The sequence below is a fragment of the Myripristis murdjan genome, chromosome 4, assembly GCF_902150065.1.
Source record: "Myripristis murdjan chromosome 4, fMyrMur1.1, whole genome shotgun sequence".
Taxonomy (NCBI): domain Eukaryota; kingdom Metazoa; phylum Chordata; class Actinopteri; order Holocentriformes; family Holocentridae; genus Myripristis; species Myripristis murdjan.
This window is the reverse complement of record NC_043983.1, coordinates 4813633-4828346: the sequence shown is the minus strand read 5'-3', so window position 1 is coordinate 4828346 and position 14714 is coordinate 4813633. Positions and strand designations below refer to the sequence as shown.

The 14714-nt window shown below is 40.2% G+C and overlaps 1 protein-coding gene across 1 annotated transcript in view; it reads right to left on the bottom strand.

The window, feature by feature from the left end:
• LOC115357536 (E3 ubiquitin-protein ligase rnf213-alpha-like) overlaps positions 1-14714 on the bottom strand; it is a 50127-nt gene that overhangs the window by 2350 nt on the left and 33063 nt on the right. Inside the window, exons 33-54 of the mRNA XM_030049036.1 lie at positions 14010-14112; positions 13102-13216; positions 11792-11999; positions 11052-11242; positions 10265-10387; positions 9427-9537; positions 9033-9275; positions 8474-8561; positions 8136-8170; positions 7864-7967; positions 7471-7627; positions 6922-7096; positions 6526-6614; positions 6005-6256; positions 5581-5710; positions 5156-5233; positions 4862-5042; positions 3780-3984; positions 3167-3244; positions 2438-2635; positions 1531-1620; positions 1070-1248 (exon numbers count right to left, since the gene is read on the bottom strand). Of these exons, the coding sequence (XP_029904896.1) occupies positions 1070-1248; positions 1531-1620; positions 2438-2635; positions 3167-3244; positions 3780-3984; positions 4862-5042; positions 5156-5233; positions 5581-5710; positions 6005-6256; positions 6526-6614; positions 6922-7096; positions 7471-7627; positions 7864-7967; positions 8136-8170; positions 8474-8561; positions 9033-9275; positions 9427-9537; positions 10265-10387; positions 11052-11242; positions 11792-11999; positions 13102-13216; positions 14010-14112 (3133 nt within the window). The remainder of the gene's footprint in view (positions 1-1069; positions 1249-1530; positions 1621-2437; positions 2636-3166; positions 3245-3779; positions 3985-4861; positions 5043-5155; positions 5234-5580; positions 5711-6004; positions 6257-6525; positions 6615-6921; positions 7097-7470; positions 7628-7863; positions 7968-8135; positions 8171-8473; positions 8562-9032; positions 9276-9426; positions 9538-10264; positions 10388-11051; positions 11243-11791; positions 12000-13101; positions 13217-14009; positions 14113-14714) is intronic.

Here is a 14714-nt window from a genome sequence, read left to right as displayed (position 1 = left end):
ATAGGGAATTCAATGTAGTGGACTATATAGTGAACTCAATAGCGGACCGTTTCGGACACTACTTCGCCCGTTGTTCGGCGCCGTTCCGCAATGCATGACGGGATATACTGCCTGGTTAGTGACCATCGGATGTCCACTACATTTTGCGGTGGATTGTGGGATACATCTAGTGGACTATATAGTGAACATAAATAATCACTAGACATTCGGACACCCCTACAAAATGGCGTAATCACTATATAGTGCACTATATAGTGATTAGGGAGTGATTTCGGACACAGCCTTACAGTTACAGCAGTGGTAGCAGCTAAAAAGTATGAAGTGCTGAGTTTATAGTTGAAATATTGGAACTACTGCTGCTTTAACTGTTATTACAAGTAGTTTTACTGCAATTAGTACTGCTTCAATTTCAGCAACCCCTACTACTACAACATTGAGTACTATTGTAAGTACCTCAACCCTTTGTTTGTTATTAACCCCATCTCCTCCTACTGCTGCTTCCAGTACTACTCCAAATGCAAGTATTGCTTAATGTACTTTAGCTAATGTGTAGCCATCTGTAAAAAAGATGAAACTGAACCATGAATGCACTTTCAACAACACAATGAGCCAAAATCCCAATGAACCCAAGCAAATCCACCACAACATAACTCATAAAGAGGAAATGGAGGGTTTCGTCAAAGCTCAGATCCAAATGCTGTAGGGGAGACTTGAGGTGAGCAGTACATTCAAGAAAGCTCTCAAACATCACTTTAGACCACTATTGGAAGAGCTAGGGTGTGTAATGTTTTCGTTGGTATTTCAAGATCACCTTATTTATCAACATTGTGGAAATCATGATTAAGTATGCATGCATATATGTTAAAAAAAAAAAAAAAACACCTTTGCATATGGTGTACTTACTCTTTCATGGCACTGCATCTAAGATTATGACTGAATTTTAATTGGGGATGAAGTCATGGTTTATGAAATGTGTAACAAAGGCAACATTAAATAAATCGTTTTTTTCTTGAGATGTTCTGACACATTAAGTCTGGGGTAATCTATGTTAGTGTGACAGCTACTTTACCTCCACAAGGGACTGTAAGTGTCTGGGGCATGGCGGCTGGCCAGACTCAAACAGAGGAATTCATGCATCTCAAGAAGCCACTTATGCACGTTCCCCTTGGACACGAAGCTCTTGAGCTGCCTCTTCTCTTCCTCTTTCAGTGGCTCTTGGTACTCAGCTGGATGTCCAGAGAATGGCTCCTTTGTTTTAACAGAGAAAACCAGACACCATTACGCAGAGCCACAGTTAGGGAGATTTTAATGGAACCTGAATTCACAAAAAGCTGTACACTATGTAAATTGCTGTGTATTAACATAAGTATTGCCACATTGGTGATGGCCTATATTTAACAGAAGCATATCTGATGGTGCTAAAACAAAATGCACAAGGAAGGAAGGAGTAAGGTGGGTTACTGAGGTATGATCTTTGTTACAACACCAATAATGCCTGCGACACATGGTTTGTGTATTCTAAAGGCTTACCCTCTTGAGATGCAGCATTCTCTCAGACTTTAGGGACATGAGGAGTTGCCACAGAGAAGCACAGTGTTTGAGACAGCACCTGCCCAGAGCCTGCAGACAACAGAGAGATTTTCAATTTGGCATGTTTAGATTCTCACCAACCAACTGGAAGTGAACTAGGGCTTGTAAACCAAAAACACATGACTGACAAGTAACTTCTTTATTGGACAGAGTTTTGGTAACCTGAGGTCAGGATCTACTTGCACAGTATACTTCATGCTATCAAAATTTCATTAAACTGAGGTCAGTTATACAAAGATATGGTCTTCTGAGGACATAAGAGATTAATTACTGATTTTCTAGAAGAATAACTGATTTGTTGATATTTGTGTTTTTTGTTTTTACTACCCCACTGTCAAGGGCCTGAGTGGCCCACAATGTTAACACAGATTAACCAGAAATCCCTTACTGTCCAGCTCCACATCAGTGTGTGTGCGTTTGTGTGTTTTCCCTTCATTCACTTTACTTTTTAAACTGATATTAGTATATTCTACAATTTATACACTGAGTTTACAGTGACAGGCGTGCAACAGAGGTGCACTACCTTCAAGGTGCATTTGGAAATATCAGAAATGTCAGCAACTGAAAAGTACAAATCTCTATCTTTTTGTTACCATCAGTTATTCATGGCCAATTTTGCTAGCATGAAACGTCAGAACCTGGTAATCCATATTTCCTAAATTAATATGCTATTAACTTGTAAATATGGCAAATATAATGTTCCTAACACACAGCTGAAAGCACTACTTCATTCCTGTTCCCTACTTTTTCCAGACTTGGAAATGACCAAACTGCTTTCCTCAGCACTTCCAGACCGGATGAGGATTCCCTGCAGAGGCAGCAGCTGTGGACCCTTCTACTGACTGACCTTTAAGATGTGAGGATCAGTTTGATTGGCCATCCTCAGCGTGTCCTGGAGGTAAGTGACCAGCGGCATCATGGGACTGCCGCCTGTCATGGAGAGGAATCCCAAGAGCAGCTCCAGGGTCTTGTGGGCCTCACACACCTCACTGTAGGAGTCCAGCTCTCTGGACACAGCATTTCGGGTCAGAGAGGACAGAGGCTCCTGGAGGGAAGAACCAAACAAAACCTGAACTAGTGAGTGGACACAATTTCAGACCTGAAATTAATATATAACTACAACAACAATTAAATGTAAAGTTTTAAACACACTGAACTATATTACAGCTGTGGACTTCAGTGGATCCCCTTATTTCAAGTCTGCTTGGGATTGATGGGATTAATGATCATCAGCTGTTTTAAAGTCCCAGGCTCATAATTTTCTTCTAAATAGTTGTAAAGGGGGGAAAATCTCCACAATAAAAATCTTGTATCTGTCTGTGAATGTACCCATGCAATTCAACAGTTTAAAGCTATGTGTGTCTATGCATCTATATTTTGAGCATTTTAATCACAAAGTACAAAACAACCAAGGATTCTAAAATTAGCCACATTACTAAGGAAAACAAAGGGGATGGGTTGAGGAGGTGAAACACAAAATCATAATCACAGTATCACAATTCTGCTGTCTCATACCAAAGAAAATGATGAAACCTGTTTAGGAGAACTGGTAGAAGCACAGTGTGGATTAATTTACCTGAGGCACTTTTCCTTTAACAGCTTTGAAAATGGTTTCGTAGTCTCTCTCATGTGTGTTGACCAAAGTAGGAACACCCTGAATGAAGAACAGTGGATTTTATGCAGAGACAGCTACAGAAATATCAGTACAGAAGAAAACTTTCTTTAAACTGCTGTATCATGACAAAATGTTAGGGTTAGAGGGGTAGAGTACAGCATGAGGGGAAACTGAGTTGCTAAACAGTTTCAGTAAGGTGGCCACTCTCCTGGTTTCTCGCAATCACTGCTCCATGTAAAACTGGAGCACACCCCGGACTGTTAGAGAATGTGGTTAAGACTGAGCGTGTGTGTTTACGGGATAGATAGGCCATTTTGAGAAATGTGATATTATTCCATTTCCCCCCCAGCTGTTCTGTAGGCCAGCAGTGGTGCTATCTTCCTCTCATTGTTACTGAGTGCTGGATACTGGCTTGGTGCTCCAAATGCTAACTGTTAGCCTACTGCCATTGAGGTGGACTTCCCCCCAGCTAACATGTTGAAAAATAATTGCCAAGTGGGGAGGTGAAATACTGTTAAAATTTTCAAAATGGGTTAACTATCACTTTAGGGCACCCTAGTTTGTGGGCACTCACTGTGCGGGTGATGAAGGGTTTTCCCTGCAGAAAGCGGGTGATGATGTGCTGCTGGATCCTGGGCAGATCATATTCTGACAAGGTCTCGTGGCCACGCTCCATGCTGTACTGGCAGTTGGACAAAACCAGCGGCAGCAGGTCCTTCTCCACGTCGTAGCGGATCACATGCAACTCCGTCAGTTCCTCCACACTCACCCTGTAGCTGCTGCAATGATCGAAGTTAGACATCACACGATTCAAAAATGAACTGTTCTTTTCTTACGCGAGTTTATCCCTGCTCTTTGTTTTTAAGGCACCAGCATACGCATGAAACACAAACACACACACTCTAGCAGTCCGGGCTGTGTGTGCGTTTGTTGGTTCCTGCGTTACCTCTTCATTGTGCAGAGTTTAAGTAAAGTAGAGCATAAACTGTTTAGACAGCAGATCCATGCATACGTGAAATCCAGTGTGCACCCGTACACAAGACAGTACGGTAGAAGACAAATCCACTTTTTATTTTGGGAGCTGTTTTTCTATGGAAATGAATGGAGAGCTAGAAATCCAGTGTTTTTGATTAGCAGCCCAGGGAGCACAGAGCAGCTAATGAGGATATTTCACCACCATGTGGACTCACATCACATCCAGAGAACTATAACTATAAAACCCAACACTGTGCCAAAGTTCAATTCTGCTTTAAAAAAGGAATGACAATTAAGATTTTTACTGCTCTTAATCACAAATTTAAAATATTATATTCTGTGACATGTAAGTACTTCGGGACAAATTTGATCACTCTATATTTATATATATGTATAACTCTATAATTAATTTGTTAGTGTCCTTAAATATTAAAATATATGACAATACATATGGCAAAATGTTAAACAGCTCCCTATTCAAAGAGACAGATATCTGGTCTTATTGCTCGTGATTCTACGGCCCATTCCATATTTCTCCTACAAAGGCGATGACATCTCCTTCTCAAGCACAATAACAGATGCTGACACAGTATTTTTATTACTATTCTTATTAGCGTTATTACTATAGTATTTTGCACCATGACACTGAACAACTCTGTGTTGCTCCTCGCCTAAACATACCTGCTGTCCTCTCCGGTGTGGCTGTCCACTGCATACACCAATTCATTGTGTAGCGCCACCAGGTGGCTGACCAGTGCCGTGGCACACAGGCCTGGACCCTGCCGGCGGGGGAGGAGGTACCGCAGGTCACTCCTCAGGTCCAAATCCTCACTGCAAAACTCTTCTGGGATTTTCATCTCATCTGCAGGTCAGAGAAGACACAGTAATCAGCTTTTATTTCCAGTATGATGAGTGAGTGAGCGTTTGGCTCGAGTGGGAGCCATTTACAACAAAGGAACAAACTGCTGTACTCACTGGTGGTCACTGACACTCTGAGCAGGTTCCACGTCTTAAGGAAGGTATGGATGTGTTTTTCATACCAGGTCTTCATTGCTGGAACAAGAGAACTCAGTGAGAAAATATTTACAGTTACATTTGTTCACTTGACCTGTATCATTTTGGTTTGAATGAGCACAGTATACATTTAGTCCAGTATGGTACCTCATAACAATTATAAGGTACTGACAGTTTACTTGAGTATTTTCATTTAGTGATTTTATACTTTTTTGCAGTTTTTTTTTTTTTATTGTAGTACTGCTACAGTTATTTAAGTTAAGGATATGAAGGATTTTTCTATCACTGTAAGTGAGGAATAAATGAAATAATTCCAAATATGCAGATTTTGCCCACCAAATGCATAGTACAATGCAAAAATTACTTATTGCTCATACCAGCTGCACCTGTTTGTTTCTCAATGAACTCTCCAATGGTGCCGAGAATCTGATCAGATGCATTCTGGAATTTTCTCACCAAATATCTCTGCAGAGCCAAGATATCTGGGAGGAATGTAACCTGACGAAATTCTGTCTCCTGAAAAAAAAAAAGACAGATGCAAATTATATGGTAAAATATGGCAAAGTAAAATTGTTACCGCCCCAGAACACAAAATGACCATAATATAAAGTCATGCTGTCCAAAACTAAGTAACCACTGCCGTCCACTGGAATTTCAAGACACTTCCAAATCTTTCCCCCCTGCTCAGTGGGACAGTGCTAAAAGACATTTCAGCTTACAAAGACTGAAAAGCCTTGTTCTCAAGTCAGTAAAAGAAATGACAAGGCTGGGTTAGCCTTGTTTAGCATCAGTCTGTGTGCTGAGGTTCACCTTCTGCAGAAACTTCCAGAGCAAAGGCAGCTTTTCCTTTTGGTCATTGTGCTCCATGATGTGCATGAGACTGAGCAAGGACAGCCTCTCTCTGCAGCTCCACACTGCTGAGCTGTGGAGTGGAGAGCCCCGAGGCAGGGACCTGAGGAAGGAACATTCATCGCCGGAGGTCACCCCCAAGATAGGGTTGGATGATACCCGGGAGTCATTCCTGATGGTCTTGTTGACCTTTCTTAGGACTTTATTAAGACCCTGGGAAACCACAAACACAAAACCTACATTTAGATTTGGAGAGGAGGACACACTCATTATTTTGGTCTAGTGTTCAGATAAGATATCATCATCTATATGTAGAATGGACTATATATAGATGATGTACAAAATGTTCCATTATTGACTTGAAGTGGGTCTACGGAGGGCAAAGACTTCAGACACTGTAACAACTCTCCATTCATATATATTCAAATATCATTAAAGGTTGACAGTCATTCACATAGATAATTATGATTGTAAACAATTACCTTCAGCTGAGGTGTCAAGACCTCTGCAGCAACTGTCATCTCCCAGGCGTTTCTGGATTCTTTGGTTGTCAGGCAGGGGTCAAGACCAGCTGCAGTAAGTCAAACAGGAAATGCTTTGATGAAATATGGCATATGTATTCTGTGCTCTTTAAAAATAGCAGGCATGAAGGACAAGTAGAAGTCTTGAGAGCCTAATTGACTTCATTCCCCTCTTCATTCATTTCACACTCTCTTTGTTGAGAAACTGCCAGCAATCTCCAGTTAGTGTTTTTTTTTAGCACAATAGGTCAGCAGGAATTGAAACAGTTTCTCAAAAATTCAGCCTACTGACTTCAAACGTGTTGTTAACATCAAGCATTATGGGTTTAAAGTGACTGGAGCTTGTGCCAGGCTTACTTAGATTGACTTGCATCGGCCCTAGCAGGGATCTGAGCATCAGGTGGATGGTGGTAACGGTGTCATCAGCTCCTCTGCCCAGGGCCTGGGTCAGCTGATCCATATCCTTCAGTAGGTGCTGGGTGAGGAACAGGCAAACATCCTGGACAGGCGGCTCGATGATCTGCTCGACAACCTGAAGAGATAAAGACAAACTTCCATGGGACAATTTGACGTGTTCAAAGGAACAACTGTGAACTGTGAACAATGAATTCAAGAGCAGAGGTAGCATACCACATATACAGAGTTTATGTCCGAAATAAGACATTCCCATTTGGGAAAAAACAAACAAAAAATCTGGAGTTCATCATTTATTTTTTCTGGTACACAAACTACGCAGTCTGTAGAAAAGTAGACACATGCTTCACTTACTGCATTAATTCATCAATTTGTCTTCTTCAAAAAGTATCTTTATCTTTATGTTGTTCATCATTTAATAAAGCTTCATTTGTTTTTGGTTGTGTAGATGGTAGAGATCACGTTTTAGAAAGTAAGTCTTCGTATATTTACCTGAGCTTTCTCTGAAGCTCCCAGCAGCATGGCCAAATGTGTGAGCAGCCTGACCAGAGTGAAGGGGGTGAGTGACATGGTTTTGGTGTCCAGGGTGTCTGGGTTGTTTCTCCTCTCAGGCTGGCCCAGGATGTGACCACGTCTTGTGCGGTCCCCCCTACAACAACAGATAATCGGATGAGTCAATTTGCAGTATTGGGAGCAGTTTTACTGTAGTTATCAAATGAGTACACTCAACATAAGTTAAACTCTTTTTCAAATAAATCACAATTTTGTTAACTTATTTCTAGAAATACTGTGGTGTCACCTTGCTTATTCACAAAACAGAGCAACAACACAATGTAACGCACAAGCTGCTGGCTGCAGGGTGGCCTGGCTGTTCATGCTACTTACTGCTGTTGCCCGATCGGCCTGAATCCAGGCAAAGCTGCATGATTCTCCCCTCCAACCTCCTGTCCACACTCCAAACACCTGCCTTTCTGCATGGGCAGGCCACACTGCAAGCCAACACACACAATCTGATGAGTTTATTAAGTCTATCAGACTTCTTCTTTTTTTGTCTCATTAATTCATTTCATTGCTGCTCAAATAAATCAACTGGACCTACACAACCATGCATGTTATGGAGTATAAAAATACATGATTTCAATGTAGTCTTAGCTTACCTCATCAACAAAACATGGGTGATTATTTGGACACACTGTAGAAAAAAGACAGCCATTTAATGTAAGCTTGTATCACTTCAGTCACTGTCACAGAAGATGAACGAAACTAAGAATCAGGCCGTTTAAATAGATTGTACTGACCAGGGTTAAGTGACTCTACCTACATAAACTCATAGTTTTTTAATACTCATTTAAGTTAAAATAACACATCACACATCAGATTAACCTAGGCTGTTGCATGAAACCTACTGAAGAGGCAGAGAGATGAATACCACGTATCACTTATGTATCAAGGTACACCGCAAGAAACTGTGGCAATGGTGGTTTAATTTACTTACCATACCAAGTGAGCCGCCCATAGCCTTGCGTTATGACTGACTGAGCAACAGCCAGCATATCATCAGGCATTGTGGGTATAAAGGCCATCTGTTGGATGGAACCAAATGAGAATATCAGGGTTAGCATCAAGGAGGAATTTTTCATAGATTACAACTGGACTGATGAAAGATGTTTGCTTGCAAAATAATAATGATTTACACTCTATAATCATAAATTAATATTTAGAATTAATTTCATTTCAGCAATATGCAGAATTTTGGTATGAAACATGTACTGTGAAACTTTAAAGTTTCTATTACACAGCAATAATATCAATTGGACAAACTGCTGGGCACTCATTTTTCTTACCTGACTAAAGTGACATAAAGAACTGTCTTCCTCTGAAATGTTTGCTGGTGTAGTTAGTTTACACTTCTACTGTATACCAACGTGAAATGCCCCTTTAAAGCACCTTGAACTGGTTGGAATGAAAGCCTTCGCTTGGTCATGTGCCACAGCAGGCAGCTAACATGAGGTAAGATGAAACGATGTATAGAGGAGGACAGGACAGGAGTTTACCAGCATTTTGTCAGGAGACAGGCCGAGCTGCTGGAGAGGCAGCAGCAGCCAGTGAGTCCCAGTGAGCAGCACAGCAGCCAAGTGGACGACCAGCTCGACCAACACGTTGTGCACAGTGCTGTGATTGCAGTCGACACTCAGAGCTCCCAGCCTGTTGTGAACCAAGGCTGTAGCAAAATCTCTCACTTGATTGTTGTGCAGGTACGCCGAGCCCTGGATGAACTCTGTAAATGCTTGGCACCGCTGATGGAAAATAGAGATAATAAATGTTAAATGTATTCAGAAGGTGAGAAAAAAACATTATCACTCTTATTCCTCTGTTCTGTATTTTTCTTCTGAAATGTAATAGTTTCTTTAGATTGTATTTGTTGTTGTTTTTCTCTACTGTTCTTACCTCAAGGGAGGGATGAAAGCGTGTGTTGGCTGATCTGTACAGAATTGTGACCTCTCTGAAAAGAGCCAAGAGGATGAACAGCGTCCGTCTCCTTGGTGGAACGGGACATTTCTACAACAAAACAAAACAAAGCCATGAGAAATTCTTTCACCTTTGTTTCTGCAGCTGACAAGTCCCCACCAAGTTAAATATAGTTCCTGTGAAAACACAGGATAAAAATAAAAATGGTTCTGAGCTCATCAAAAAAAAAATTATTCTAGTTTTAGATTTATCTGAAGGAACAGATCAAGTACACTGCAAAAACTCAAAATCTTACCAAGATTATTTGTCTTATTTCAAGTCAAAAATGTCTTATTTCTAGTCAAAATATCTCATTACACTTAAAATAAGACATGATCACCTCAGAAGTAACTTGTTTTTAGACAATTGTCTCTCGTTTCAAGTGAAAATTTGCTTGAAACAAGTGAAAATTTGCTTTTTTCATTGGCAAAATTTGTTTCTTGTTTCTAGCTAATTTTCACTTATTTCAAGTGAATTTTCACTTTTTCCACTGGCAAATTTTGCCAATGAAACAAGCAAATTTTCACTTGTTTCAAGTGAAAATTCACATGAAAACGTGAAAAAATTGTCTAAAAACAAGTTACTTCTGAGGTGATCATGTCTTATTTTAAGTGTAATGAGATATTTTGACTAGAAATAAGACATTTTTGACTTGAAATAAGACAAATAATCTTGGTAAGATTTTGCGTTTTTGCAGTGTATGCAAACTAATGCACAGAAAATTACTTCTACTATCTACTACTATCAGCACTGAACTTGATAAATTACATTACACTACCTCGCATACTTCCTCTATCTCCTCAACGTTGCCCGTCATGATTGCCTTGGCAACAGCATCCCGCACTGCCTTGTAATCTTCTCCATACACAAGATACTGGTCCATCTGGCCTCCATCTTCATTCTGTCAGCGCAACGTTGGTGAAGCAAAGACTTTTTCCAGCTTATCAAGTTATTTTACACTTTTCATGAGATATTCTGGTGCCCAGGAGTCGTCTAAAAAGCGTCATGAACTTGGCTGCATGGTTTATTTCCTTGGTATAACAAATAGTTGTGCACTCGCCAAAATATCACCAAAAATCAGACACAATTTTCCAAATTTACAGTGCATTAACAGTGTATAACAGTGTATTTTGACACTGTTCTGGTGCTTGAAACCACTGCACTGATTGGCCTGTTAGTGGCTCTAAAAGTAAAGGTTAAAAATTCAAACCCTGTAAGGCTATCTAAATGCGACACCACCAGTTAAGTATTAATGAATCTTAATGGCATGATGCATCTTGTTACTTACTAGGGTTACTCTGTGGGGGGAAATGTTTTCTTGATATTTCTTACTTTATATTGCTTTGTGTGTTCAAATACTTTTTTATACTGTGATTTATGTAGCAGCAAACAACTTTTGCTTCTGCAACAAAGTAATTTCCCCGATGGGATCAATGAAGTTTCCCAAATAATTGATTCATAATTACATATAAATATATGATGTATATAAAAAATCTGAGTGTTAGGCGCTCTTTCTGAAAGTGGAAAATGCCAGTCAGTATGATAATGAATGAATGGCTGTGCACCTTCTGTAGGATCTCTATGGGGAAGAGCCAGCTGAACTCAGGATTCTTCACCAGCGTCTGGACGAGCTCAACGCCCTGCCAGCTGCTCAGCTTGCGGATGAGGTAAACACGGTACCAGTCGTTGCCATTCTGTTCACAAAGTTGAACCACAGCTCTGAGGAATTCCTCAGCTCCGTCTGGCACGGCATTTCCTGCTGGGGCAAAATATAGTCTTAATTCTGTATACAGAACGTCATAATGCTCTGATTTTAACTTCCATCAAGTCTACTCTGACTGTTTTTACTCCGTCTCTTCCTGGGATAGCAACAGGAGAAAATCAGACAAGCATTGTGTGTGGTAATGCTTTTTGTTTTTAATTTTTAACTGCTACCACCTATTTTCTCAGCATATATAGTCATTGCTTAATACTGTCAATTCATTTGCTCAGAAAGTTATGGCATCTTTATGTCTAAACATCTTTGCTAATGTAAGCTTTTTTTTTCTTTTAAATTATCATTGTCCAAAGAAAATTCATTATTTTTCCAAAAAGTTGGAGCATAACCTGAACTGCCATTTTCAATGTCAAAATCATTATATCTTAACATCTCTTTATGTATCTTAACAAAGATCATAAGAACACACTGAATGACAATAGGAAAACAAACTGACATCACAAACAAATATGCCAACAATGAACAGCAATGTAAATTTATCAAAATATGCAGTCATAATACACATCAAAAGAAATAAGCAACTCTCACCAGACAGCATGTCACTGATCAGCTGGGCGGCCAAGGTGAGGCACAGCCGCAGTCTGGCAACGTGCTGCAGATGTTGAATCGACACAGCTGCAGGAGGCTGGGCGACTGCACCCAGAAAGTGGTGCAGGAACTGTGTCTCCTCAGTTAAAAATGGCTGCAGCTCTTCAGCCTTGTTACCTTCTTGAGGCATTTTCTCCCACATGGAGTCCTAAACACATGAAATGTTGAAGGAGTTTATTTTTTTTTTTCCGGCAGCCAGCAGGAACTGAAATCACATCAACAGGACAGCACAGACTTGCACTGCCTGGACTCTGCACCTAGGTACATGTTGGCCTTATATGTAGCCAAGATCCCCATATCTCAACAAATTATTTCCAACCACAGCATCAATTTCAACCACAACAGGTTAACAAGATGGGTAGTGCTTCTGCAGTCAAACAGCATGCTCAGCAGTTTAGAAATGTCACTTTGTTGTACTTTAGTGTTAAAGGAGCAAGTAATGGATGAAATTTGTTGGCCTCTATTGGTGGCCACTAGGAATTTAAACATTGATATCAGAGTGCTTTGCTGGTTTTGTGCAGCTGCCTCTAAGTGCTTCAAGCTAAAATCAACTCAACTTTTCTGACAGGCGCTTCTCATCAATTTTAGTTTTCATGATCTGACCGGTCATAGTAGAGGAAGCAGAAATTTTGGACTGCATAACATCACTGTCAACTGCTCTCAGAGACAAAAATAACAAAAAACAAACAAACAAACAAATAAATAAATAAAAAGGGAGGAACTGGTAGTGGCCATATCTCAGCACCCTTGAGCTTTTTGCTGTTTTACAGCCATTTTATAAAACTACAGGCTCCTTAACTCTATCAGGTCTATTCAGCCTCAGATTATTCAAGTAGCAAGCAGTCGTCTCATACAATCACATACACTCACACAATCACGTGTCGGCCAAACTTGTGTCAGTTTAGAAGTGAAAAGGATGCTGATGATGTCTGTTATTCACAAACAGCTGATAGTATGTTTGCAGTTCAGTTGCAAAGAATTAGACAATAGTATTTTTCCATGGGAAAACTGATGCACCCTTCTCAGGTTTAAAAAAATACAACCAAGCATTGGGCTCAGGCCTTTGGCCCAGTTTAGGCTGGGCTTCCCAAAGCTGAGGAGTCTAGTCACCTTTGGCCTTTGGACATAGGATGTCCAAGAGGATGTCCATTATTTATGGATTCAACTCTTTGTATGCCTCAATGAAACTAATAATATGACAGGGTTTTAGGGTTTCAGAGTTAGAGATCTTACTTTAAAACAAACTTTACCTCCAGGCAGTTGATGTACAAAGCATAGAGCTCTGCTTTATCTCCCTCGTCCACAATTCTGCTGTCTTCAACAGATGTCAAGTGTTGCTGCAAGTATTCCTTAACTTCATCAAAGCTGAAATACAACAGAGGTTGGGTTGGTGACACACTAGGTACAATGTAGAAGATATTATTAAAGCAACTCTCCAAGTACTGCTACTGCAAAAGCTATTTTTTTTTTTTTACCTTTAGATAGGATAAATATTCATTCATCATTCATTCATTCATTCATCACAGTGGAGAGACCAAACTTGTTACTGGTAGTTCTGACTAATTTGGGGGGCTAACTATGAAATAATAGAGTTAGTTAATTTCACCCAGAGAATTGTTGGTTTTAGGTACTTTTTCACAGCTGACTGACACAAAGTGACCATGACGTACATTTGAAATCGGTGGACCGTGCTGTGTAAGGTGGGACTTCCAGTGTAAGCAAACCTGACTTCTCAAATGAAAGTGTTCAAAGTCAGAATAAGTCCAAATTTCCTTATTTGTCAACAGATGTGATACACCTGCTCTGCTTCATGTGTTTTACTTGTAATACACACATCCAAAATCATTTATATTTATGAATGTAAAAGCAATCATGAATGTACAACAGCAGTGCTTGATTGCATCAGTTTAAATGGTATTTTTGATTCCTTGGACTGCTAGCATTGGTGGATTTACTGTTTACTGATTGCGTTGACATGCTTCCTCAATTTGTGATGCCTGGTGGGACAAATCACAGCCTACCAAAAATTCACATACTGTATATACTACTTGTAATTGTCATTTGGAGGTTGATGTGAATTTTTATTATCCCACTGGCCCAGATTATGTGGCAACCTGGAGCACTTTTACATTACATCGACGTCTTCTGCTTCACCCACCTGAACTTCAGCAGCAGTTTGAGAATCACAGATCGCACCACAGGGTTCTTGTCCATGGACTCATCAAAGGGTGACAGATCCTTTGTGTGAATCTCATTATTTTCTGGTGTAATAGATAACAGCATTATTAACAGTGACAACAAACATAATTATAGTAAACATAATCTTTATTTTTACAGCACTCATAACAACACAGTTCATGAGGTGCTCTGCCTAAAACATTCCTAAAACCAATTAGAAATACTATCTCAACAGCTCTTGACCAAGCTGGTCAATATTAGAGCTTTTTTTATAACCTAATATTTTTTTAGATCATTATTTTTTTGGCACTTCTCGTTTATTTGACAGTCACAGTAGAGAGAGAAAGGAAAGGCAGGGGAGAGAGATGAGATGACATGCAGCAAATGACCTGAGGTTGGATTTGAAACCAGGACACTGCAGTCAGGACTTGGCCTTGACAGGTGGTACACGCTCTACCAGGTGAACTACCGGGGCATCCCTTCCATCATCCTCTTTTTTTAGTTTTTTTAAGATTTTTTTTATTTCTGCTTTATTTGACTGTCACAGTGCAGATAGACAGGAAAGGCAGGGTAGAGAGGGGGGATGACATGCAGAAAAGGACCTGAGGTCAGATTCAAACCCCAGTCGCAGTGGTGGTTCTGCCCATGTTGCCGCCCTAGGCGAAATTACTGCCTTGCGCCCTTC